The sequence below is a fragment of the Cervus canadensis genome, chromosome 18, assembly GCF_019320065.1.
Source record: "Cervus canadensis isolate Bull #8, Minnesota chromosome 18, ASM1932006v1, whole genome shotgun sequence".
Classification (NCBI taxonomy): domain Eukaryota; kingdom Metazoa; phylum Chordata; class Mammalia; order Artiodactyla; family Cervidae; genus Cervus; species Cervus canadensis.
Window position 1 is genome coordinate 40,131,658 of NC_057403.1, and position 27,559 is coordinate 40,159,216.

Below are 27,559 nucleotides of genomic sequence, written 5' to 3' on the forward strand. Positions count from 1 at the left end.
ATAATAGCACAAGAGTTATGTGTTGATGGCAAAAAGTGGTGGCAGAGACACGGGACAGAGAACTGCTGAAGTGTGGGAAATACTAACACAAGCCTCAATGGAAAACCCTACTGTGCTAAATTGGGGAAAGAAACCCCTAGTGGGGGCACTGGGAAACTAACACCAGATTAGCGCTGCATCCAATAGGCTGCCAGGAGGTGCAGTTTTAGCAACAGGAATGAAATGGTAAAGTTGAAAGTCAGATCTGGGCTTTAAGATCTCCCAGATGTGACTGGAGTCTGTCACTTGGCTTCTGATCCCCACTTTTCTCACTGTGAGATGATGGTAACAACACCAGCTCACAGGATGGCTATGTGTGCATGCTCGCTCAGTCAGCCATGTCCTACTCTTTGCAACCCCGTGGACTGTAGCCTATCAGGCTTCCCTGTCCATGGCGTTTTCCAGGCAAGAATACTGGAATGGGTTGCCACTTCCTACTCTAGGTGATCTTCCCCACTCAGGGATCGAACCCACATCTCTTGCCTCTCCTGCACTGGCAGGTGAATTCGTTACCACTAGCACCACCTGGGAAGCCCAGGATGGCTATAACACTGAGCTAATTCATGTGAACTCCCAAGCCTATGGTCAGCACACGGCTTGGTTCTATGAGTGGGTAGCTCTCCCTCCCCCAACCCCTGCAAAAGACATGCCTGGGACAATATTTTTGGTTCTTCTCTTTGAGACAGATAGCTCTATCATGATGATTTTATAACTGGAGCTTAGGGGACTTCTCTGGTCGTCTAGTGGTTAAGACTCTGGGCTCCCAAATGCAGGGGACATGGGTTCAGGCCCTTGTTGGGGTACTGAGATCCTGTATACCATGTGATGTGGCAAATAATAATAATAATATAATAAGCTGTAAAAAAACAATTGGAGTTTAGGTTCACCATCAACTCAACCTCCTCCATCTTCTTAATCCATATCCCCACCTCCAGAAACTCTAGGAAAGAACTCTGGGATCTTGGTCCACAACTGTCCTTACTGGTTATGAAACTCTGGGTAAGTCTCAGCCAAGAACCTCAGTGAGCATTTCCCCAAGTTTAAAATGGGGGGTGTTCCAGCTCTCTGAGTACTCTATATCTGAATCTCACAGGTCCAAAGTACACAGTAAGCAAAGGTCAGCCACTGCAATATTCACAGGTTAGTTCCTTCTCAAACCCCACATATTGCCAGCAAAATCTGTCCCGAGCTGACTGTCAGATGCTATCAACATTCAACCATGCCAAGACAAAGCACATGGTTATGAGTGAAACTACAAATCCTGCAAAAAAGCGTGGGATTTCATGAAGTTGGTGTAAGTGATGCTGTGGAAAAGGAGCAGCCACTGACCACAGAGGAAGAGAGCTTCTGTAAAAGAAAGGACCAAGAACTTGCAGAGAGAACTGTTTGTCACAGGATTCAGAGTGAACCCTGGTGTGAAATTCTCAAATACATTTGCAAAAATGATCCTCCTGCTGCAAAGAGCCAATTCTTCATTGATGCTACTGCATGAATGATAGCAACCATAATCTAAATACAGGTTCTTTACCATCTTTACCATCTGAGCCACCAGGGAAGCCCCCCAATACAGGCATACCTCTGAGACATTTCCAGTTCAGTTCCAAGCCACCACAGTAAATCAAAGCTCACAATGTATTGAGTTACATGTATATTTTTGGTTTCCCAGTGCAGGTAAAGGTTATGTTTACACTACATTAGTATAGTAAGTGTGCCAACAGCATTATGTCTTTTAAGAAGTACATAAACCTTAATTTAAAAATCTTTATTGCTAAAAAGGGGCTTCCCAGGTAGTGCTAGAGGTAAAGAACCTGCCTGCCAATGCAGGAGACAGAAGAGATGTGGGTTGGGACAGAAGAGATGGGGTTTGATCCCTGGATGGGGAAGATACCCTGGAAGAGGGCATGGCAACCCACTTCAGTATCTTTGCCTGGAGAATCCCATGGACAGAGGAGCCTGGCAGGCTACAGTCTATTGGGTCCCAAAGAGTCAGACATGACTGAAGTGACTTAACACGCATGCACATTGCTAAAAAATGCTATCACTTGCACCTTCAGCAACTGGTAATCTTTTTGCTAGTGGAAGGTCTGAAGTATGTTTAGGGTTATCAAAACGTGACACTGAAACACAAAGTGAGCAAATACTCTCGGTGCCAACAGGCTTGCTTTCTACGTAGCTGCACAAACCTCCAATTTGCACAAAACAGAAACACAGCATATTGCGAAGGGCAATAAAAAGACATATGCCTCTACTGTTAATTATCAATTCAAACTAATTTATCTTCTTTATTTTTAGTTTCTTCTTCCATGTAAAGTCTCAATACAGCAAGGTTCCCTCCACCACATCTCTCTAAACTTCTGGTCCTCCTTTAACACGGATTCACCTCATCGGCCTTCCAGGGGACAGGATGTGGTAAGAAGAAGGCTGTCCGGCGACCGCTTCCCCCTCTCGAAGTAACCGCAGACACTCACTCTCAAGGGAGGAAGCTCCAAAGTGCCAGGGCGCACGCAAGTACCCTTCAAGGTAACTGCCCGGGACCGCCCTCCCCCCTCCCCCAGCCAGCTGAGGCCGGCTCTGCGCGGGAAGCAGCCTGGCACATCCGAGAAAACCTCCGCCCGGCTCCACCACGCTTCTCAACATGCGCGAGGCTACTGTGGTCCATCCTTCTGCTGTACAAAGGGGAAACTGAGGCCCGATGACGTGCAGGGACTTGCTGCTCCGCACCCAAGCGCCTGGCTGAGCTAGCACTGGGAAGAATGTAGGTAACAAAGGTATAGAAGCTGCACGTGCTGAGCCCGGGACAGACGGTGCCACTTCAGCTGCTGGGCGCCGAGTACGTCACTGCCGCTCAGGGAAACTTGAGGCGGGAAAGCCCACCCCGCGGGGCCCCCAGACCCGGCCTTCCTTCCCCCTCCTCTAGGCCCGATGCCGGGCTGGGGCCTCTGTCGGGGTCCGGCCCGTTCGGTGGCGACTCCGCCAACTCGGCCCGCGCCCCTCTCCCCAAAGTTAGGCGCGGGTCCCCCACCCACCCAACTCTGCGGGCCAGGGTCAGAGTGGGGCCGCAACTCGCCCGGGCCCCACCGCCCCCGCCCCGCCGACTCCTCTCTCTCCCCTCCCCCGCGGAGGGAGGAGGAGACTCCGCGGCCCTCCCTCGGCCCTCCCGGCGGCGGCCGCAGCAAGCCCCGTGCCCGCTCCGCCCAGCCGCGGCGGATCGGACGTCCGGAGCCCGCTGGTCGCCGGCCGAGGTGAGCGGGGGCGGTAGTGCAGGGGGCCGAAAGCCACCGCGTCCCGGGAACTCCCTCCAGGCCGCGAACCTTCAGCGGGAGGGAAGGGGTTAAGTTGGGGGGCGTGCTGGAAGAGGAGCAGCGGGAGCTCCCGCGTCCGCAGCAACCCCCAAACTCCGAGCAGAACTTCCTAGCCCCCTCCGCGGGCTCCCCTACCTCCCGGAGCCCCAGCCTCAGAAGTGAAGGGGCTTCGGAAGTTGGGGGAAGGGGGAGGGCAGAGGGCAGGGCCGCCCTTGAAAAGCTGCGGGCTGGGGCCAGACCCGAGGGGGGCGGCGGCGGCAGCGGGCGGGGGCGGAATTTGGACCTCTCCCGGGGGACCCAACGTGGTCACCATGGCGAATGCGGGACGGACGGGCGGCGCGGGCCAATCGGAGCACGGCGCCCCTTGTGGCTGCCAATGGGGGGCCGCGCGGCGGGGTGGGCGGGACCGCGTCTCGCTGGGTCGGGAGACCCTCCTCCCTCATCCCGCCGCCGCTGTGCTGGGGAGGGGGAGAGGAAGTGAGGATTTAGGCGACTCGTGGTCGTGGGAGGGCAGAAAGGGAATTTCTGGAAGGAGTTGGGACAGGTGGAGTGACGGCTCGGTGTCAGGAGAAGGGAGTGGGCCTCCGTTGTCCCACTATTATGATTGAGAACGGGCGATGTCCTGCAAGCCTCCTTCCCCACACGGGGCTTCAGTTTGTCTGTCTTAAGTGTGGGTTATGTAGAGCTGTTGTTGGGGAAGTAGGATTGCTTCATGTCGGCACAGATTCTGCCCACTGGTTAGCCAAAGCTTTTAGGTATTTGTTAGTGCCTCTCCCCATCTTACAAGTAAGAAAACAGCATCAGAGAGGGCATGGCCTTGCTGGTATCCAACAACGTCACAGAGGTAGAGATGGGGCTCCTGGGAAGTCCGCTGTACTAGAGTGAATAGTTGAAGGAGTTGCTCAGAGGCTCGGGGCTGGGGTCCACCCCATCCCCTCCCAGCTGTGCTTGGCCTGATGACTGAGGACCCCATAGTGTAGGTGGTCCTAGGGGCACCTTGCCCCTCAGGTGATCAGGACCCAGGAGGGGAGGCATCCAATCCAAGCATTCCAGCCCCCCACCCCACAACACACACCAAATTTTGCTGCTGGTCCTTGATGTGGACCAATAGCTGTACCTCTGGATCTCAGGCGGCCCATTTGTAAAAAAGGAGTTCTGGAGTTCTGATTAGTGGTCCAGGATGTCTTTGGCTTCTCTGTCCAAGATGGAGGTACCTGGGAACAGATTAGAGGTGCCTACCTCCCAGGGCTCAGGTTCAGCCTGTAGGCTCAGCTTGCCTCCCTCTCCTCTCCTGGAGGTCTAGTGATGGGAGCATGGGTGACAGGTCAGAGGGACAAGTGCCCACAGTTTGTGGGCTGACCAGCCTTGGGCCCTGCACTTATCCAATCAGGCTGTCCTCTGTGGTTTCCTGCTGGGCTCTGCTCCCTGCCCACAGCCAGGCCTGTGGCCACAGGCCAGCCCCACAGCCCCACCTGAAAGGTTCTGGGAGGTTATAGGGGGTTTCTGAGCTGGAGGGAGGAGTTGGGCCATTCCACCCCAGCATCCCATCCCACACCCACCCCAGCCCCCTAAGCTGGGCCCCATCTAGGCCTCAGCACTGCCTACTCTTCTCACTAGATATGAGCCATCAAAACACGGTTAAGGACAACATAAACTTGTCCCGCTGCGAGTCAGATAGACCCCCTCAGGTAAGAGGCCTGATCCTTGACCTGGCCATGAGATGACCTCTGACTTTGACCTTGGCCACAGGCTCTGACACCTACCTGAGCCTGACACCTCTCAGAGCCTGACCCTAAAGTGACTCCTGATCCTTAGGCTGGTGCAACCCTCCCTGATTACAGGGAACCCCTGGCTGTTCATCTTCCACCCATCAGCCTGGGAAGCATTAATGCAGCATCTGCTGTATGCTGGGCCCTGTGCTGACAGCCAGTGAGTCCAGGATGCCCTTGTGGTTTCTCAGCGTGGCCACTGCTGAAGAACAAGGAGGTGTCATGTTGGGAGCACTAACATACTCTGTGTATGAGGTTGGGGAAGGTTTCCCAGGGGATTGTTATCCAGAGGTAGGTCCTAAAGGATGTGTAGGAGGTACTGCTAGAGAAAGGAGAAAGAACATTCCAAACAGGTCCACTAGCAGCAGGAGCCACCGGTCACTTTGTCTAGACAGGGCTGATGAAGGCCTTGCCTGAGGCAAATATCCAATCAAAACATTCTTCTGTCCTGGCCAGCAGCTGCCTGGAGCAGTGAGGATGACTGTGGGGCTGGGGTTCAGGAGCTCTTGAGTCCCATGTGGACCTGTGTGTGCTTGCTAAGTCACTTCAGTGGTGTCCTACTCTTTGCAACCCTATGGGCCGTACATAGCCCACCGCTCTCCTCTGTCCATGAGATTCTCCAGGCATGAATACTGGAGTGGGTTGCCATGCCCTCCTTCAGGGGATCTTACCAAGCCCAAGATCAAACCCACATCTTTTGCGTCTCCTGCATTGGCAGGTGGGTTCTTTACCACTAGTGCCACATGGGAAGCCCTCCCAAGTGGCTCTGCTACCCGTGAAGGGGATGTGAAGCCATGGTTCTGCTTTCTGCTCTCTACCCCACCAGCCAACTTTGAGCACATCCTGCGTGCAGGGCCTGTGCTAGTGGATCTGGGTGGCACAAGTGTCCTGCCTGGGTTGGGGGAGGCCTGAACTGCAAGAGGAGAGAGGGCAGCTGGCCAGGTCTGGCTCTGGAAGGTTGTGGGGACACACTGGCAGAGTGGGGCTGGGGAGACCAAGGCATTTCCGGGAGGTGGTGGAACTGAGCCTGAAGGATGGGTGGGGTTTCAGAGTCTGAGGGGGGCATCCCAAGTTGGGGATCAGACTGAGTAGAGATCCTGAGGGTTTGAGCAAGAATAGACCCGTCTGGCTGGTGCTGGGGGCGGGGGTGGGTACAGGAGAGGGGAGGGTGAGTGGGAAGGACTTTCTGGGCCTGTGGAGGCTGGTCCCTCCTCCACCTGCTCTGTGGGGAGTGGTGACACCCAGCGGGAATCAGGAGGCCCCCCCCCACACATACAACCCAGCGCAGGAAGACGCTGAGCCTGGTGGGGAAGGGCAGGCGGGTAGGTCCCGGGAGCCAGTCTCTACAACTGCCAGCTGAACCTCTGTGTGGCGTCTCTCTCGGTGAGTGTGTTCGTTACCAGGGCTTGGTGTGTGTGTCTGCCCCCAAGGCTGTGTTGTGTCCGTGGGGTGGAGGTAGGGGTGAGGGGAAGCATTGCTAGGCAGAGCCAAGCTGCCCTTGAGTGTGTAGACAGGGTTCCTGGTGTGTCCAAGGGTGGGCTTCTCTAGAAAACCTAACTTGGGACCCCCCACCCCCATCCCTTTACACATGTGTGCACACACATCCTTCAGGGGACCTGGGCCTGCAGGAAGAAAGGCAGGAGGCCCATCCAGAGCCCCTCTGACCCCCCTCCTCCCCCAACCCCCCCCACCCCTCCCTTGAGCGTGGGTGCCTGGAAGCCATTAGGGGCCTGGGTGGCGCCCGCCCTGGCCCTGCACGACAGGCTTGGGATTCCTGGAAGGAGCAGGCCACCCCTCCCCGCCAAGCCCCATTCAGGCCTGGCAGCTCCCAGAGGCAGAGAGGATGTGGCAGCGGCCCCCTCCCTGCCGCCCTCTCGGTTTAAGGGCTGCAGGAAGGGCCCAGCAGACAGGGGTCTGGCCCCAAGGACCCCCGCCTCACCACCCCCCATTCCCAGCACAGCTCTGGCCTCTGGTGAGGCCACCGGACTGGCACTCAGATTTCCTGCCCCCTTCCCCTCCCCCGCAGGCTCTCACATTGTTTTTCTTTTCCAAGAGCTTCTCCATGTGGAGTTGGGCCAGGAAACTGGGGAGAGGAGGACTGCGAGTGTCCGTGTATGTGTTCGTGTGTGTGTATATATGCGTGTGTGCATTTGCCTGTCTCAGGGATGAGTATGTGTCTTTGCCTGTCTGTGTGTATCTGTGTGGGCACATGTGTGTCTTCAGGTGTGTCTGTGACTCTGTATCTACAAGGAAGCATCTCTCTGAACACATATATAGTTGTTGTGTGTGCCTATGGGGCCATCTCCATGTATGTGTGTGCCTGCCCATGTCTTTATCTATATTTACATGTATGGGATTGCTTGTGTGTCTGGGTGTGCCCATGTCTGTGAATGCACGTGGGATCTCGGCCAGTCACCTCATTGCACAGGTGGAAAGACAGAGTCACAGTGGGTACTCAGCCTTCCAGGGATCCCTTGGGGAGTTGGGTGTACAGGGAACTGGAACCTAAGTCCGGAGGGCTGTCTGGGGGCGTAACTTAGTCTGTGCAGGTGTTACTGCGGTTGAGATACACATGTTTGTGCATATGGAACTATGGGTGGTGACATGCCATCACCAATTACTCAAAATATCCCACACTTGGATGGTTAAAATGCAAATCCCCAGTCCCACACTTACTGAACATGATTCTCTGAGGAGTGAGGTCCAGGAACTGCATTTTAAGCAAATGTCCAGGTGAATCTGAACGACTTCTTGCTTTAGAAGCACTGGCCTCCCTCACCCCTCACTCCATTTCTACCAGGGGAGAAACTGAGGCCCAGTATGGGGCAGTGGTTTACATGAGGTTGATGACAGAGCAGGGACTAGAGCTGGTGCCTGGTGAAGGAAGACAGACAATAAACTAAGGGCAGACGCACTGGAGAAATATATTGGAATGGCCAAAAGTTTCGTTCTGGTTTTTCCATAACATCTTAGGGGAAGAAACTGAAATAAACTTTTTGGCCAGTCCAATAGTAGGATCACTGAGCTGTCCTAAGGAACTGTGACTGTAATAGTCATGAATTTAAATGAACACTGGCCCACAGTGTTCGCGGGTGTAAAACCTGTGATGCCTGGTTATACGGGTGAAGGCACGAGCAGGCAGAGCAGTGGGAGTAACCAGAGATGGCACTGCTTGGAGAGATAAGAACAAGTGAGGGAGCTGGAACACTGAGGGCATTTGAGTGGGTGAGGTTGGGACCATGGCATGTAGCAAGGAGAGAAGGGACAGGGTGGGCAGTGGGGACAGTGAACAAGTGGGGGAATCGACGCGTTTTTGGTGTTGGAGCTTTTGAGAGAGTGAGTTTGGAATTGACTATAGAGAGGGGAGGGGTCACAGCTACTGGGAATGACAAAGGTGGTGGCCACTGGCATGATCTAGTGTGTGTTTTTAAAAACTCACTCTGGCTGCTGCTCTTGAGGATGGATTTGAAGGAGGCAAGAGGGGACAGGAGGATGGGACAGGGACAGTGGTGGCTGCAGTCTCCCCAGTGGGAAATGACGGTGGTGGCCTTGATGGTTAGTGGTTGAGGACGAAGAAGGTAGGTGGATCCCCGTGATGTGTGGCAGACAGACTGGCAGGACTTGGAGGTGGAGAGAAAGCCAGTTCCAGGATATTGCCCACAATGTGAAGAAGTAAAGAAGCACTCTTCTCCCAGAGAGGGCATTCAGGAGGAGGCTCCAGTTGGGGGAATGGAGACAGGGAATCCCATTCAACCAAGCTGATCTGAGTTGTCTGAGGGACATGTGGGTGGTTCTGGAGAGCAGCCCAGGCTGGGAGAGAGACTGGGGGTTACTGAGGACGTGGAGAGATGGCTCAGGCAGGGGCAGCCAGAAAGGAGAAGGCGGCCAGGACTGGGGTGACTCCAGCACTGCAGGGATGAGCCCAGGTTGCCAACCAGGGAGGCTGATGGGGGACGCTGGAGAATAGGAGGAAAACCCAGAGAACATCCTGGGAAGGAGAGGTGCAAGAAAGGAGGGCTGGAAGGTGCCCAGAGCTAGAGAGGGCATATCTGCGAGAGTTGAGACATACCTAGAAGGTAGGGCAGGGGGGCTGGAGGCCAGGCTGGTAAGGCTTGATGAGAGAGGGTGAGGAAGGTGCACAGGATGGAGACAGCAAGCATGGACCACTCTGGATGGGCCTGGAAAGGGAGGAGACAGAGAAGGGAGGTGAAAGTGCCAGGAGAGACTTCAGCAGGGAGCAGGCTCCTTGGAGAGGGATCATTGGTCAGGGTGGGAGAAGCTGGATGGGGGGGCCTTTGACCCAGGGAGGGAGAGCCCCCTGTCCTCTTCACGGCAGAGAGGAGGGGGCTGTGGGGCTAAGGGCAGGACAAGGAGGGAGCACCATCCTGACAGCTCCTCTTTTCACCACAAACTGTGACATTAGATATGCTGCCAAGAGTGGGGGGCTTAGAGGCTGGAAAAGGGTGATGAAGGGACACAGCCAGACAGTATTGGGACACTTTTCCAGGATGCTGAGAGTTCCACCAGCAGTGCCCTGATGGGTCACCCAGAAAAGGAAGGAATAATGATCAGGGCAGGTCTTAGGGGCTTCAGTCAGGCTCTGAGGGTCAGGCCCAGCTGAATGGGGAAGGAAGTATGAGATAGCCCAAGGAGCTGTCAGTGGTCATCATGAAGCCACTCTGAGGGAGAGTGTGGCAGGCTGGGGACAGAGCGGGACATGTGTCTCACTTATTTTAAAAGGGATGTGGCCAACAGACAGCAGAGCTTAGTGGTCGGCATGGGGGGACACCTCACCACACTGCATGGCCCCCCCATCTAGTCCCCAGCTTGCTTCCATCATAGCACCAGTGCGTGCATGTATTCACCAAACCCACGCCAGGGTTTGGACTTCTGGATGGTGTATCTGGATCAACTCCAGGGCTTACTTTTGCTGAGTCTCCCTTTCCTCTTCAGTAAATGTCTATAGTTGCCCTCGAGTCTGCTGAGAGGATAGCTCACATAGGCATGGTGCCTGGCCTGTAGTTGGCCCTCCATAAATGTCACTGTTATTGTCATCATGTGCTGGGATAAAGACCAAGAGCCAGCCATCCCCTGCCCTCAGCAAACTCACAGCCTGGGGTGAAGATGGGGTGCTCACAAGGACACAGAAAAATAGTACAGTGAGGCTGGCTGGTGGAGACATGGGCAGGGCCTGACCACCTTGCCTGAAGGGGTCCTGGAAAATCTCCTGGAGAAGACGCTATTTCAGGTAGCCTTTAAGGATGGGAAGAGTCAGCCCAGCGCAGGAAGAGGCTGGGAGGGGACTCCTGGCATCAGGGCCAGCATGGAAGCACGTAGCATTCCGGGTGGAGAGCAGTATAAGCCATTCAGTGTGTGAGATGGGACCTGAAGGTCAGGGACAGCATATCAAGGTTTCAGATCAGCGGTGGCTGCTCCAGGGTGAAGGGACTCAAGGGGGTTATCTGGAGGCCAGTGAGGAAGCGGCTGCAGGCCCTTGCTCACCATTCCAGCCTCACTGGGGCTCCTGAAGGCGACCAGTTTCACTCCTTCTACCTTTGCCCAAGCTGTTCCTTCTACCGGTCGTGCTGTTCCCTTCGCTTCCCATGCCTGAGCTTAAGGATATGGACAGTTGGTGGCCACCTACAAATAATGATTGTGTTCTCCCACAGGTCGGAGGAGCGTTCCCTCCCCGTAGCCCGGAGAGCAGCCGGTAGCAGTGTCCATCATGCACAGTGGTATCGCGTCTGCCACGCGTCCCTCGCGCCGCCTCTGAGTCCAGGACTTCCAGCCCAGCGCCCACGAGCCCACCCGCCCCCGCGGCCACACCATGAGCCACGGGCCGAGCCCCCGGCTGGCCGAGTCCCCGCAGTTGTCCAAGGGCAGCCTCCTGACCATCCTGGGCAGCCCGTCGCCCGAGCGCATGGGGCCCGCGGACTCGCTTCCGCCCACGCCTCCCAGCGGCACGCCCTCCCCGGGGCCGCCGCCAGCGCTACCGCTGCCGCCGGCGCCCGCGCTGCTGGCCGACGGGGACTGGGAGAGCCGCGAGGAGCTGCGGCTGCGGGAGCTGGAGGAGGCGCGCGCGCGGGCGGCGCAGATGGAGAAGACCATGCGCTGGTGGTCGGACTGCACCGCCAACTGGCGCGAGAAGTGGAGCAAGGTGCGCGCCGAGCGCAACCGCGCGCGCGAGGAGGTGCGCCAGCTGCGCCAGCGCCTCGACGCGCTCACCAAGGAGCTGGCGGGCGCTCGGCGCGAGCGCCAAGAAGCGCAGGGCGAGTGCGAGGCGCGGGGCCGCGAGCTGGCGCGGCTGCGGGGCGCCCGGGGGACCGCGGACAGGACGCCCGATGGGCCGGAGACGGAGCCAGAAAGGGAACAGGAGCCGGTGCCGGTGCGCGACGTCGGATCCGGATGCGAGAGGCCGCAGGGCAGCCAGGTGCGCCGCGTGGGGCGGGGCTCCTGGGCGGGGCCTTCGCGCTGGGGGCCGGAAGTGGGAGGGGCTGCCTGACCCGTGCAGGAGCCTTGGCTGTAGGGCTCAGAAAGGGAAGTAAGGGCCTGGCACGGGGGTAGGTATCTCACCTTCTGGGATTCAGGCCCTGCCGTGCAGAGCCCCAGGTTACCCTCCTCCCATAGACCCCAAGGGCAGAGTGTCCCTGATTCTGGTGGTCCCGCCGCTCCCATACCTGAGTAATCAACAAAACCAACAAATCATCCTCTCTGAGCAGGAGCAGGTTTTAAGAACTTACCTGAAAGGCATCCATTAGTCGCAGAGCTGAATCCTTTCATTTATTCAATTTAGAGGAAGAGGTAAACATTTTAACAGGTGTCTATCAAAGCTGAGGGGTGGGTGGGTGGGGGTGTCAGGGCAATGGGAGCACGAAGGCGGTCCCTGAGCCAGGCTCTGAGGAGGTAGCTTCACAGAAGCTTTTCTAGAAGCGGTCCCATTTAAGCTGAGATAGGAGAAATTGATGGTGAAAAGTGCAGGAATGCATTACAGGTGATGGAAATTCTGTGCAAATAACGAGAGGCTGAGAGTGCTTGGTAAATCTGGGAAAGGCCTCCGTCATTCCATGGGCACCCTTACAGAATGCTAGGCTCTGCATACACACTATCTCGTTAATTCTCAGGGCAACCCGGGAAATACTGGCTTTACAAATGAAAACACTGAGGCGCTGAGAGGTTCATTACCAAGTGGCTCCCAACTGGTGACTGGAGTCGCTGGGAGTTGACCCCAGATGAACTTCTGAGCCCATGGTGATAATAATTAGGCTATCTGGAACATTAATGATATGTGCGGAGGGCAGCCTCCTCTGAACAAGCAAGACTCACCTGAAGGCCGTCTAGGGACAGAGTCAGTCAGGCCAGCTCCTAAGACTCTTAGCTGCCCTCTCCCCTCTCCTGCCTGTGGGCTAGCGTGGGCACTGCTGCCTCCTGGTGGCTGAAGCCCCCTTCCCGGGGGCCTGCCTGGTGCGTGCAGGTGACAGTCCTTGCTCTTCTTTGGGGCAGAGGATGAGCCCCTGTATACCAGCCAGCCTCGGGCACTGTTCCTGTCCTCTCTGTGTTCCGTTATGAGTCACCCCAGGAGGTGGCAGGTACCGCGGCAGGAGCTTGGAGGATGCAGCCTGAGTTTGTTCTCCAGGCCAGCCATGTCTGTGATCTGTGACCCTCCAGCAATTCCCTTCTTCCCTCTCTGGTTCCTCAGTTGGGAATTGGAGCTTTGGACCAGATGGCCTCAGAGGCCCCCACCCAGACAGTCTGAGATATAAGAGGAGTAGAATTTCACTCCTCAGGCCCACTGTCCTAGTCTGGATAGGGAAACTGAAGGTCAGTGGGGGAAGGGACCAGCCCAGACTCATCTGGAAAGACTGTGGGAGGAGCCAGGATGGGACAGAGGCCATCATCTTGGGTCTGTGGTCAGAGGCAGGCCAGGGGGCGGACAAGGGCAGAGGGGAAGGGCAGCCTGTCAGGGAGGAAGAGTGCTCAGGGTTGAGTTAATCAGCCCCCACCACTTTCTGTCTGGGAGCTGGTTCTGCTCTCAGAGGCCACCTTCCTGTGCATCTTTTATCTATTGTGGTTTAGTTGCTCAGTGGTGTCTGACTCTTTCGTGACCCCATGAACTGTAGCCTGCCAGGCTCCTTGTCCATGGGATTTCCTAGGCAAGAATACTGGAGTGAGTTGCCATTGCCTTTTCCAGGGGATCTTCCCAACCCAGGGATTGAACCTGAGTCTCCTGCACTGGCAGGCAAATTCTTTACCACTGAGCCACCAGGGAAGTCCATGCATCTTTTACCATGAAACTTATCATGTTTCAGGTGATCCCACTGAAAAGTGGAATCTTTGGGCAGGAATCCCTTTTGAGGGAATCTAGTCCTTATTCCTTGTAGGAATCCCTGCTACTGCATTCATCAGTGTCCCACCAAATATCTGCATACTTCCAGCAGCAGAGAGCTTACCACCTCTTCTGGAGAATCTTCCAGAATTCAGGGAATCTGAGTGGCTGACTCTGTGAAGTTCCAAGCAATGAAGGGAGAGGGTGTGGCCCTCCCTCTCCAGGGGTGGAGAGACAGGCAGCAGAAGAGGAAATGGGGGTCCAGAGGACTGTGTGGCTTGCCCACGGTTACCCACCAAGCTGATGCCAGACCCTGGACCCGGGAGAGGCCATGATGAAGGCCAAGAGGGTGAGGGCTCAGTGATCACTAGTCCAACCTCTGCCTGGGTCTCCGCAGGAGCTGGAGCTGGTGGAGAGCCTGCTGAAGAGCAGACCAGAGGAGCCCGAAGGCTGCTGGGAGGTGCGCAGCGCAGGGGCCGGGGCCCCACGGGGCAGCTCGGGCCGCCAGGAGCGCAGCCGCCTGCCCTGGGAGGACACCACGGTTGAGGAGGATGCCTCCAAGCTGACCGCCCTGCGGCTACGGCTGGATGAGTCCCAGAAGGTGCTGCTCAAGGAGCGAGAGTGAGTCCCGGGAGGCAAGCAGGGGCTGGGGGGCAGGTCAGGCCATACCAGGGCCTCCTCGGAATCACAGAATGAAAATCCGTGTCACAGAAGGTGAGTCTCACCGAAAGGGAATGGGACTTCCCCTTTGAGTCCCATTGACTCTTGGGACTTGAGAACAGTGGTACTGTACCCAAGGACCCAATGTGAGGGTTTTTTAAAATTAATTCAATTAATATGTGTCAGGGATCTGGGTCAGGCACTGTGCTCGGTGGGGATACAGCTATCCATGAGACCAACAATGCCTGCCTTCGTTCAGGGAGAGTGCCGTGGGCAAAAATCAGAGCAGGGAAGGAGGGATGAGGGGACTGAAGGGTGGAAGCTGGGAGTTTGGTTTTGGACATGTTGAGCTTGATTCAGTAGGAAGGCATTTGGGGACATGAATGAGTCTATAGAGTTCAAGAGACAGCTCTGGGCTGGAGGTAGAAATTCAAGAGTCATCAGTGAATAGATGATGCTGAAAACCATGAACTGGGGTGAGAGTGGATAGGGCAGAGGTCAAAGGATGGGGCCTTGGAGCCGACCAGCTGTAGAATCAGAGGAAGAGGGAGGCAGCAAAGGATACAGGAGAAGGGAGCCAATGAGGGGGCAGAGGAAGTGGGAGGAACTGTTTCACGGATGAGGGAGCAGTCAGCTGGTCAAGTCGGAAGAGGACTGAGCACTGACCAGTTGATTTAGGACTTGGAGGTCACCAGTGACCTTAATTGGTCATTTTTGCCTGATTATGGTGAATATTTAGTAACACCTCCTTTTCCATCCAGAAATTAAACACAAAGATGGTATAAGATAACTACACACAGAAATCTTTTAAAAATCAGCACAGTGCCCTTGTGAAGGTAGAAGCAGAGATCACAGCCATGCTTCTGTAAGCCAAGGAGCACCAGATACTGCCACCAGAAGCCAGGGAAGAGGTATAGAACAGATTCCCTCTCATAACCCTCATGTGGAACCAACACCTTGGTATTGGGCTTGGAGCCTCCAGAACTGAGACACTGCATTTCTGTTTAAGCACAGTGAACAAAAATCAACCTGTTGTACTAACTGAAATGTAAAGTAATACTAAACTCTCAGAATGGGAGGCCAGCGCGGTGTGGGGGTTGGTCATGAAACACTACATATCGGGGCCAATACCCACGGCGCCTCCTTCACATTCAGGGCAGAGTGCAGGGTGAGGGTGATGAGAGTAGCTGATGGAGCGCCCACCCAGTGATGTTGATGAGAAGGGACTCCTCCTTCGGAGAGTCACTGGACAGTGTTTTCCAGCTTTTCCGACTGCAGAGCTGTGTGTTCACACCGAGTCAGCATAAAACAGATGGGAGGAGTGGGAGTATTGTTTGATGGATGAGCCCAGGGCCTAGTGCCCTGGAGAACCAGTCACTCCCCACAGCAGGGGCTGGACTCCCGCAGTTGTGTGGAGGGTGGAACTCCAGAACTGCACCACCAGGGTGCCTGCCACAGAGTGGGGTGCCAAGGCCTAGAGTACACAGTAAACCACCAGAAGCCAGGGAAGCAGCATAGAACAGATTACCTCTCACAACCCTCACAACACCTTGGTCTTGGGCTTGGAAGGGAATGGAGGACTATGCAGGAGGACTCAGCAGAGGGCCCCAGTGGGCTCACCCCCACGTCTCCCCTCCCCAGGGATAAAATGGCACTGAGCAGGAACATCGAGAAGCTGGAGGGAGAGCTCAGCCAGTGGAAGATCAAGTATGAGGAACTGAGCAAGACCAAGCAGGAGATGCTCAAGCAAGTGAGTCTTGGAGACCAGGGTGGGCTTCCTGGAGGAAGCAGTACTGTGTCATTGAATTTCAGCCGCGGGAATGGGAGAAAGAGGAGAATTCAATCATTCACTGTCAAGCACCAGCCGTATGCCATGCGGTGATCTGTGGGCTGGGGCAGGAGGTGGAGGAGGGGTTGTGGGGAGGAGACCAACAGTAACCAGGTAGAAAAATTCAGAAGCTGTGAAAGCCAAAACACAATCAGAGAGATGAGATGGTGGGTCATAGAAAGGTTTCTCCAAGAGGGTTACATTCAAGGCAAGACCTAAAGTGATTAGAAGAAGCCACTGTTGAGAAGAGATGGGGGCAGAGTTCCTGGCAGAGGGCACAGAAAATGCAAAGGTCCTGAGGCCAGGACAAGCCTAGTGTGTGTTCAAGAAATAGAGGCCAGTGTGGCTGGAGGGTAGTCGGTGAGAGATGAGATTGCAAGGGGATCCCACCGGCCTTGTAGACCAAGATAAAGGGAAGGAGTCTGGATGTTCACTGGGCACATAGTGGGTATGAGATCTCGTTAGAGCCTCCCAGCAGTCAAGGAAACACACTTGGTGTCCCCATCTTACAGATGAGGACACTGAGAGTCCAGCTGGCAGAGAGGAAATTCCACCCCTTCTTTTGGGAACTCTTGCATGCTGGGGTCAGGCTGGGCTTCCCTTACTGCTTCATGTGCAGACCCTGATGGCCACCAGGGGGCGCAGCCACCCTGCTTTTCTAAAAGGCTGGCAGCTCACAGACCCCAGAGCCTGAAAACTGCCCTGGAAGATTGGTCTTTAAGTAGAATCTCCTTAAGGAATCTCCTAAAATAAAGCTTCCCAGACCCTGCCCTCACTCTCCTGTGTTAGCATCTTTGGGGCTTAGGTCCAGGAATCTGTCTTTTTAATCTTTTCAAATTGTGTAATCATTTGAAGAAATGTGAGACCCAGCTGTGCAGTTTTACAGATACATAACTATAAAGATTCTCATTTGTATCTGGGTTTTTTTCCCAGCAACACTGCATATTTAAGGTTCATTCATGCCATTGCAAAGAGTATTCCTCTGGCAGTTTTCCCTGCTCTTAACAGGGATTCTGCACTATTTTCAAAGCACCCCAGGCAATTCTGGTGTGACCAGCCTCACACCCACAGGCAGACCTGCATTCAGATCCAGTGGGCATGTTCAGCCAGTGTTCACTGAGGGTGCCCAGGCCATACACGGATACGAGGGCGGGCAGACAGACATGCTGTCTCCCGGGCTCACATTCTTGTGGATGTAGGGAGATGGAGAAGCACCCCTTCTAGACAGGGAAGACAGGAGGAGCTTCTCTGAGGAGAGGGCATTTAGGCCAAGACCGAGAATGAGAGAAGTCAGCCCTACAAGATACTTCGGGTGGAAAGCACAGAGCAGAGGGAACCACAAGTGTGAAGCCTGCAGCAGACGGAACTTGTGTATTTGAGGACTCAGAGAGCTCTGGGGAGAGGGTGATGCGGTTGAGGGGAGATGGCTTTGTGGGACCATAGGGGTTGGTTCTTAGGGAACCTGGGGTTGGGGATATGATTAGCTGTATCTTTTTTTTATTAATTAGTTTATTTTCTGGCTGCACAGAGTGGCTTACAGCATCTTGGTCCCCCAACCAGGGATGGAACCTTTGCCCCCCTGCAGTGGAAGCTCAGAGTCCTCACCACTGGACCACCAGGGAATTCCCCTGGGTTTATCTTTTTTTAAAAGCTCACCCTGGGCTACTGTTGCGGTAAATGGGTTGACGAGAGAAGGTCAGGGGGCACGAGGAGGGCACCCAAGAATGGACACTGGGAGACTGGATGATAATCAGGGAGGTGAGAGATGTTGGAGGAGGCAGATGTGGTCAGATTCAGGGTCTGTTCTGGATACCCCGTGGCCCATTTGGGCATCACGTGAGGCTTCTTGCTGAGCCCTCTGGAACCAGCGCCCACCCCTCCCCGGATCTGGTGGTCCTCACCTAACCAGCCTGTGCTGTCTCACGCAGCTCAGCATACTGAAGGAGGCCCACCAGGACGAGCTGGGCCGCATGTCTGAAGACCTGGAGGATGAGCTGGGTGCGCGCTCCAGCATGGATAGGAAGATGGCAGAGCTGAGGGGCGAGGTGAGGCCACCAGAAGGGCCCTGGGTCTGGGGGTGCCCGGGGGGCCCTGCCTCCATCAGTCATTCAGTCACAGGAGGGCAGGAACCAGCCACAGCCCTGGGTGCTCCAGTCTGCAGGGGGTGGGCCTTTCTGGCTCACAGAGACCAGAAGCTCACTCACACCCTGCACACCGTGAAATAAGCCCGGGTTAATTATAGCTGCTGCAGCTGGACTTGCTTCCTGGAGCCAAAAACAACTGCCGGAGGAGGTGGGGAGGGGAAACCTCCCGCTCAGTCTGTGCTGTGCCCCCTCCCTGTGGACCGCTCCCCCTGTCCTGCCCTGTTGCAGATGGAGCGGCTGCAGGCGGAGAACGCCGCCGAGTGGGGTCGCCGGGAGCGGCTGGAGACGGAGAAGCTGGGCCTGGAGCGGGAGAACAAGAAGCTGCGGGCGCAGGTTGGGGACCTGGAGGAGGCGCTGGCCCGACGGCGGCGGCAGACGGCCAGCGCGCTGGACTGCGACCTGCGGGCCAGCCAGGCCGCGCTCTTTGAGAAGAACAAGGTGGGGTAGTGAGGCGGCCGCAGCCAGGGCCGGGGCAGACCACCTCCTGGGCGTCCAGCTCCAGACCGCAGGGGGCCAGAGACCCTTGAAGTAACGACTACAGACCGAGGAGGTGATTGCCTGGCAACGGCTCCTCCTGGGCACCCACCGTGGGCCGGGCCCAGTGATACCACCGTCATAGCTGGGTTTGTGGGGCACCACTGTGGCCAGGCTCCGTGCTGGTGCTTTTTGCCCGTGCTATGGAGAATACTTGGTGGCATAGTGGTAAAGAATCCACCTGCCAAGCAGGAGATCCAGGTTCGATCCTTGGGTCCGGAAAATCCCCTGGAAAAAGAAAGGCAACCCACTCCAGTATTCTTGCCTGGAAATTCCCATGGACAGAGAAGCCTGGCAGGGTACAGTCCATGGGATCACAAAGAGTCAGACACAACAACATCACTTAATCCTTTCAGCAGCCCTTTTATTGGTCCAACAAATATTTTATTGAGCTCCAGCTGTGTGTAGACTTTGTTCTAGGTGGTAGGGACACAGCCGTGAACAGACAGGAGGAACATGGCCTCCCCTCATGGAACTGATAGCTGAGGGGGATACAGTTGTTGCTCCCTCCATCACACACTTATGTTGGTCACACAGCTCCGTGGCTGTGGCAGGGAGAGAGAAGAGGGGATGCCCGGGGACCTGGCTGAGGCCCAGGTCCTGGGGAGGCTTTCCTGAGGCAGTGACGTTTAAGCCCAGGTCTCCAGGGAGAGCAGACATTGACTGGCAGTGGACTGATTCCAGGAGGAAATTTGAAAAATGATGTGAATGAATGTCCCATGGTGACAGGGACCTAGAGCTTTCGAGAAACAAGGGAGGCTGGTGTGGCTGGAGGGGAGCAGGCAAGAGGGATGTGGTAGATGAGGCAGGAGGCCTGAGCCACCTTTGAAAAGTGAGAGGTAGGTGCGAGCAAGTTGTGGCTCTGAGTGCTCACTGGCTGCTGTGTGGAAGATGGATGAGAAGACAAACTGATAAGGAGTCTGGGCCATTTCCTGGGGGCAGCGGGAGATGATGGAGGCCAGGACCAGGCTGAGGTTGGTGGAAATGGAACAAAGAATGGATTCAAGAGGCCATTTCACAGATGTGAAGACTGAGGGCTCAGAGAGCTCAGGTGTGGACAGCTCCTCTCCTGGCTGCTCATCTTCCTCCCAGCCACTCTGGCTTCAGATCTCTTTACTTCCAAAACACACTCCTGTTAAGATAACATGAAAAAAACAAAAACAAAACAAAACACACTCCTCAGCTGACCCAGAGCTTTAATGCCATTTATACATCAAAGAGTCCTGACTTTATCCCTCCCCAGAAAACAAGACTCAGCGCAAGTAGCCTACTGCACACCTCAGGCCATCTCCAGCAGGCACCCCCAGAGTTCCATGTCCAGAGTGGAGCCAGCAGTTCCACCCACATCTCCCCACATCACCCCCAGGCCTTCTCACCTCACTAGATGGCACCTCTAGCCTCCAGCTCCTCACCCAACTCTAGTGCTGGCATTTCAGAGAGGTTCCGGGGAGGAGGGACCCCAGCACCACCTGACCTCGTGGACTCCCCAGCATGAGCCCTCCTCCATCTCCGCTCTCCTGCAGGAGCTGGCTGACCTGAAGCACATGCACGGCAAACTGAAGAAGCAGTTCCAGGAGAAGGTGGCGGAGCTGGCCCACGCCAACCGGCGGGTGGAGCAGCACGAGGCTGAGGTGAAGAAGCTGCGGCTGCGGGTGGAGGAGCTCAAGAAGGAGCTGGCCCAGGCTGAGGACGAGGTGAGCCCCTGTGGGGCCTCAGGGTGCAGCCTGCAGACCTTGGCTGGAGTTGGTGGGAGTGGAGCTGCAGGGCCCTCCTGTGTTGCTTCATGCTGGGTCTCCGGTGCCTGGTACAAACCTGATTTGGGAGGCACTCAGGAGAGAGCGGGTGGGTGACAGGTGGTGTGTGGGTAGGAAGACGGGAAGAGAAATGGACAGATAACGTAGATGAGTGGTTGAGTAGAGTTAATGAATGGATGAGTGGGTGGATGTGAAGTTGGTTAAAGGGACAGAAGGATAACTCCATGGATGGATGAACAGATGGATGAGGGGATAGATGGACAGATGGCTGGGAGAGAGGAGAGATGGATGAGACATAACAACAGATGTCTGATGGGTGGTTGGACGGATGGATGAAGGGGTAGGTGGATGGATGAATGGATATGTGGAAAGATGAATGACTGAGTGGATAGTGGAAAGGTGGACAGACAACTGACTGGGTCAGTGGGTGGAAGAGTGAATGGACCGAAGGAAAGAAGGGCAGAAGGATGGGTAGATGGGAAGATGGGTTTGGAAGAGTGGAAGGACAGAAGGGTAGTATGAATGGGTGGCTGAATAGATCAATGGATGGTGAGTGCGTCAGTGGGTGTCTCCATAGGCAGATGGATATTTCCATGGTTGAATGGTCAGATGGACAGATTCATAGGAATATATGGGTAGGTGGGTTGATGGATGGATCAGTAGCTTGGGGCATTGGAGGATGGGTAGATTTGGAAGGGAGAGGCAACAGGCAAGAAGAGGCGAAAAAGGGATGCTCTCCTGGAGGAGCTGGGCCTTGGTCTAGTTCTCAAAGGAGAGACAGAAATTACTCTCGAGGAGGGTCATTCTCAGAGAAACAGCAGGAGTGGCTGGTCCTCAGCAGATTGCAGGGCAGGCTGGCCCAACCCAAGGTGACTCCTGCGCTCTTGGCCCCGTTCACCCTCACAGTTGGACGAGGCCCATAACCAAGCGCGGAAGCTGCAGCGGTCACTGGATGAACAGACGGAGCAGAGCGAGAATCTGCAAGTGCAACTGGAACACGTGCAGTCGAGGTGGGCCCAGCGTGCCGCCCCAGGGGCGAGGACTCCCGGCCGGGGCACACACACAGGGCGGAGGTGCTTCCAGCCCAGGGGCAGGGGTCAGGGCTGGAGCCCCGAATGGGCCTAGAGGGGAAGACAGGGAAGGAAGAGATCTGGATGTCCTGGGGCCAGAATCCTGTCCCCTCCAAGCAGGAAGGGCCAGGGCTCGGAAACCAGGGAAGGGAGTGCAGGAAGTAAGACCAGCTGGGAGCCTTGGAGTGTGTCCTGTGGCCAGCGGATATAGAGGGAGCAGCCAGACAGGTCAGGCCCAACGCGGGGCAGCAGGGAGGGCAGGTGGATCCGGGCAGTCTGATGAGAAGGACAAGCAGCCCGCAAGGTCCGCAGGCTGGGGTGACTCTGGACTAGCTGGGGTCTGTGGGATCCCGGCCCTGATGACAGCCCCGGACCCCTCAGCTGCAGACAGGACCCATCAACCTCAGTGAGGGAGGACCAGGAGGTCTGGGGGCCCACCCAGCACACACTGCCTGCCGCCCCATCCCAACACCCCAAGAGCAGCTCTCTTCCCTGGACTCCCCCTAGAGCTGGGATATGTCAGAGAACATCTAGTCCAAGCCCCGCTCCATTTCACAAGCTCCCCCCTGAGACTGATTTCCTGTGCCAGGCCAGGCCCTTACTTCCATCCTCTTATTTCATGGAATAGACAGCACCCAGTCTCTGCTGCCAAGACTGCCTGGATGGTGGGAACTCTGGCTCTGCACTAAGTAGCTATGTCATTTTGGGCCACTTACTTAACCTCTTTTTTTTTTCCCCCAGAGTTTCCTCATCTGTAAAATAGGGTTGATAACAATTTTTATTACTTCTTGATTGTGGGAATTAAATGAGCCGATCTGTGCTTATAAAAGGACCTGGCCCATGATAAATGCTAAATAGTAGCAGAGCTTTAGTACTGGAGTCAGATATTGTGCCCTGGTTGGATAGCATCACCAACTCAATGGACGTGAGTTTGAGCAAACACCGGGAGATAGTGAAGGACAGGGAAGGCTGGCGTGCTGCAGTCCATGGGGTCTCAAAGAGTCGGAAACGACTTAGCGACTGATCAACAACGTTGTACTTTAAGAACCACACTCCTAGGAGAGACAGGAAGGAACATTTTTTTCTCCCCCTAGGGGGCTGGCAAGTGAGGAAACTAAGGCACAAGAGGGTTAAAGCCTTTCACTGCCACACAGGTGGTGGGTGGTCAGGTCAGATTGCCCCCCCGCCCCCGCCAGCCATCTGCCACCTGAGCCCTTATTTACAGAGCATGTACTGTTATATATGTGCTGAGTGTCTGTGGCTCAGAGCACAGACTGTGGAGCCAGACCTGAGAGCCGTGTGCCCCGGGCAGCCAAGACTCAGTTTCCCCAGCTGCTTGGGATGTTGCCTATGAAGTGTCATGCCAGAGCCCAGTCATGAATGCAAGTCAGGCTCGTGTCTGGCCAGCTCTGCCCACCCCACCCCCCTCCCCGCCTACCCCCCGCCCCCCACTGCAGCACATACCCCTCACAAGGCCACCTAGCCTCAGGGCCTTCCCGCAGTCTTGGCCACATTCTTTGGGAGCCATAAACTCCCAAAATGGGCAGGCAGGCTGGCTCTGCCCAGGCTCTCAAGTGCTTCCATGGGGAGGGCGGGGCTGCCCAGGACCGCTGCCTCATCTTATTTCCCAACTTTTTGTGCTTTAATGTTCCGGGGACAGCTCACTAAATCACTGTGCAGTAATGGAGGCCCCCGCCTGCGCCCCTCCCCGCCATGTTAATAATTCATGCCTTCCAGTAAGATGCAGCCAGGCGGCTACTCCGCTGGGGGTGGGCTCGGGGAGCCGAGAAGGAGGGGGGGATGGGCACTTCCTCTACTGGCTCTTCTTAGAGGCAAGTCTGCCTTGTAAATTTTGGCTTTAGGAATTTTAATGTGGGGAAGAACTAGGGCAGAGGGCTTTCTTACTGACATTAGGGATGTAGGGGACTCGGAACCCCCACCCCTGGACTCTCTTCCTATGGTCTTTGGAGCCTGGCTTGGGTTCGAATCCCAGCCACAGGACCTTGAGCCGGCTGCTTCACCTCTTCAAGCCATCCCCCCTACCCGGCCCGCCTGCCCACTCAGGAGCCAGCCATCCAGTTCAGAGCCCAGCCCCTTCTCGCTGCCGTCTGTGGGACATAGTGCCTCAGTTTCCCTATCTGTAAAATGGGAGAGACAGGAGCACCTCCCTCACTTTGGGGGCTTCTGGAAGGAAGAAGTGAGATGAGGTAATGTTTGTGGAAGGCCCAGTCTGGTGCCTGGCAGCGGGAAGCGCTAGGGGAGGCTTAGCTGCTGTCAGCACCAGCAGATCAGACTCGTCTCTGACCCGCCTGTCACCCCACCCCACAGGCTCCGCCGACAGCAGCAGAACACCCCCCTCTTTGGGAAGATCCGCAGCGCTCGCTTTGGCGCCGAGGAAGCGGGGGACGGAGCCAGCGACCTGGACGAGGACGAAGACCTGCAGATCCAGGTGGCTTAGAGCTGCCGGGGCTGGGCAGGACTGGGCCGTGGCCTGGGCGCCACCCCCCCAACCCTGGGTGCCCAGACTGACCAGCCACTTGAACTGATGCAGCTGTCTGTGCTCACTCTGGGAGCAGACCCCGGTCTCTGCCACAGACAGCTTCCTTCTCTCCCACGGTGGGCGTTGGTGGTCCCACCTAACCGACACTCCATGGAAGGGAAGCCGTGGCCTATATTTTATATATATATATATTTTTTAATATATATATATGTCATATATATATTAGTATATATGCCTGGGGTCCTTGGACTTATTTGGTTTTATAGACACAGGACCACTCCAAGGCCCAGTCGGGTGCCCCCACCCACCCAGGACTTTCTTGCTGGGGGAGGGGGTGTCAAAGGAGAGCTGTTAGGGGCCTCCATTCAGGCTGCCTCTCTGGACCTTGGAGGTCTGGCAGGGGCTGTGGCTGTTCTTAGTACAATGTGATAACCCAGTCTTTTGTAATAAATGGAGTTCAGGTTCTTGGGTGGAGTCCTGAGTGTGTGGCAGATGCAGGCACGCACGTCGGGGACAGACAGGATCAGCCTGCCCCGGCACCAAATCTGAGCTCGGGAATATTGATGTGAAGTCACTTGAGTGACTTAATAAATGAATGAATGTGAGAAAGAATGAATGAATGAACAATGGAACTGATGAATGGTCTGGAATCCAGCTCCTATGAAGGGAACGAGAAAGGATGGTGCACGTTTAGTCTACAGGAGACTTCAGTTCTGACTCCAGATGAATTCAGATATCTGCTCTGGCCCTTACTGGCTGTGCAACCTTGGGGAAGTTACTTGCCTTCTCTGAGCCTCAGTTTCTCCATCTGTAAACTGTCTCATAGAGTCATCAGGAGGATTAGATGAGTTCACCTGGACCTCATTAAAAGTGAATTATAATTGAAATACTTGAAGGTATGCCCTGGAAAGGAGGGATTTGCCAGCTGGGTTCGGCCATAAGGAATGACATTCAGGCAATTTACCCAGAGCTGGGCGTTTACCCAGAGCTGGGTATGAACACAACCTCTAACCCTTTCATCATTCTCCTAGCCCTGCTCTAGGTAGTGACATGATAGATTTTATCTTTTGATTCTTAATTCCTAAACTTTCTATAACCAGCCAGTGTATATTAAATCTGGTAGGAAAGGTTATTCAAAGCATGGTAGTATACATTGTTGAATCTTCACAAGTTGAGATGGCATTTGAGACACCTGCTCTTCAGGAGAGTTTGACGTGAACTCTTAGCATGCAGGGCCTGCTTTCTGCAGGAGCAGGCACTCTCAGAACTGTCCTAGCCCATGGGCCACGGCGAGTTCCCTGTGTTCAGAGGTAAGAAGGGAGAGGCTGGGCTCAGACAAGGGCCTGGCACCCAAGAGAAGTTGAATTCAAATGATCAAGGTCGGGAGAGGGCTCCCTGCCTTGGAGTGGGCAGCTGCAGTTAAAGACTTCTCTCCTGTTGTGGCCCAGTCTAGGGGGCCCTTGGGGCGATGGTGCTAGGACCCACGGCTGCCACAGGCCCTGGGGGCTGAGAGGAGGCGCCAGGCAGGCCCGGAGCCCCGCAGGGGATGATAAATAGGTCCCCTATTGCCAAGACTAAACTGTCCATGCTGGCAAGGTGGGGTCTGCTGTCATGACACAGAGGCCCCAGGTCCCCTCCTGGGCTCCAAGGCGGGGAGAGAGGAGTGGGAGAAACCCCACATGGATCCCCCCACATGGGCCTTTCTCCACAAGCCAGAGCCAGCAGAAAAGAGAAAGGCTGTGTGGGAAGAGGAACATTTCCTGCTGGGGGTCTTGCTGTTTTCTCTCCCAAACAGGAAGTGGGCCCCAGAAAAGGTTGAAAGCGCTGCCCTTTGACCCCTGGGAGCCGGAGCCGGGAGCCAGGCACTCACAGACAGCAGCCCTGAGAGCCGCCCCCTAGGCCCCCAGGCGGACCTGCCATTCCCAGACACAGAGCAGACCGTCCAGCCCGACGGGCTCCCCCAGACTCCCCGGCACCTCCGGAGAGATAGCGTGGAGCAGGGGCCCCATTACAGCCCCTGTCTGCAGGCGGGGCTACTCCTGAGAACGTCAGAGAGGAGAGGGTCTGGCCTCCCACCTCACATGTACAAGGGAGCCGGGAAGTCTTGGGAGGGAAGCGCAGCCACAGACACGGGGCTGGAAGGTTCTCTGGCCCTGGAACTCACGCTCTCTCACGGCTCAGAGCCCTTGCGTCCTGGGGCTCGTGGCAGCAACATCTGCCAAACAGAAGCATCAACTTTGGCTCACATCAGGCTTGAAAAACGATATTTAATGCATTGCTGATGTTGATAATGGGAAGTTTCCTCATAAAAAATGTGGGTTTCCCCCTCTTGAGACCTCAGCACGTCAGACCACACGGGGCTCGCACTCCTGCATGGCCACAGCTATGGAGGTGAGAGGTAGGTGCTCCCTGGAGGAGCACACAGGCACCCATGAACCACAGTCCCCACCACTCCCTGCAGCCTCACCTGCACCCTCCTCGCCTCTATCACCGCCTGGCCCCCAGAAGTAGGCGCGTGTCCTGCCCCTGGCCTAGTCCAGTCTTTGAACAAGTGAGGAAATTGAGTGTGAAGCACGGCCAGGCCAAGTTCACATGCCACTCTGCCGCTCAGAACTCCTGCAGGCTCCTTGTCACCATGGGCAGCGGTGCCAAGAACAGTTAACGTGTACTGAGCCACTCCGTGTGATTCACGACCCTGTGAGGCAGGGCGTCCCAGTGTCATCTCACTTCACACCGAGGATGCAGGGGCTCAGAGGGAGCAAGTAACTGTCCCAAAGCCGGGGCTTCCCTGGTGGCTCAGCGGTAAAGCATCCACTGCCATGCAGTAGACGTGAATTCAGTCCCTGGTCTGGGAAGATCCCACGTGCCACAGAGCAGCTAAACCCATGGGCCACAACCATTGAGCCCACATTGTAGAGCCCAGGAACTGCAGCTACCGCGCCCACATGTCGCAACTACTGAAGCTCTTCTGTCCTGGAGCCCGTGCTCTGCAATAAGATAAACCCTGGCATTGAGAAGCCTGCGCAGCAACAAAGAGAAGCCCTCACTCACCACAACCAGGGAAAATCTCATGCAGCAATGACGACCCAGCACAGCCAAAAAATAAATAAAAATGTTTAGAAATTATTTTTAAAAAAGAAATAGAAACTATCCCAAAGCCACACAGCTCCTTAGTGGTGACCCTGGCATTCCAGGTTGGGCAGTCTGAGGCGAGAGCCCACACTCCTGATGATGACCCCCTTCCCCTACCCCTCCGAGGCCAGGCACCACCCCACTCCACAGGCCCTGCATCTCGAGCCATGTTGAACCCCCTTCCTGCCATTCAGAATTGCCCCTTCCCTGTCAAAGTCCCACCAGCCTCTCAAAGCTCAGTCTCCTTGGTTCATTTGGGCTGTGTATTTGTCTGCTTCTTCCACCCCACCAGGTGCTCCTTGAGGGCAGAGAAACCTTCCAGCAGTCAGCACAGTGCCTTGGGCCTAGTGAGCATCTTTAAAAAAGGGAAAGAACAAAGGATGGCTGGCTGGATGAATGAGATGGTAGAAGGTTGAAGCCAGAACCACCCCTGACTCCAGCTTCACTGCAATACTTGCAGGACCGGTCCTAGATGACTTTCTACTGATCAGCTGAGAAGCCTCC

The 27,559-nt window shown here is 55.6% G+C and overlaps 1 protein-coding gene across 2 annotated transcripts; it reads left to right on the plus strand.

Annotated features, from left to right (window-relative positions):
• Window positions 1-2,602: 2,602 nt before the first annotated feature.
• Window positions 2,603-24,389, plus strand: CCDC102A (coiled-coil domain containing 102A). Of its 2 annotated transcripts, none has more exons than XM_043437242.1 (9): window positions 2,603-2,794; window positions 10,780-11,540; window positions 13,831-14,054; window positions 15,735-15,843; window positions 17,850-17,966; window positions 18,294-18,503; window positions 20,123-20,293; window positions 21,260-21,363; window positions 23,752-24,389. In XM_043437242.1, the coding sequence occupies exons 2-9, from the start codon at window positions 10,938-10,940 to the stop codon at window positions 23,879-23,881; spliced, it is 1,668 nt and encodes a 555-aa protein (XP_043293177.1). In that variant the 5' UTR covers window positions 2,603-2,794; window positions 10,780-10,937; the 3' UTR covers window positions 23,882-24,389. The 2 variants fall into 2 exon arrangements, with proteins under 2 accessions (XP_043293177.1, XP_043293178.1); XM_043437243.1 differs by lacking the exon at window positions 2,603-2,794 and adding an exon at window positions 6,353-6,493.
• The last annotated feature ends 3,170 nt before the right edge of the window (window positions 24,390-27,559 follow it).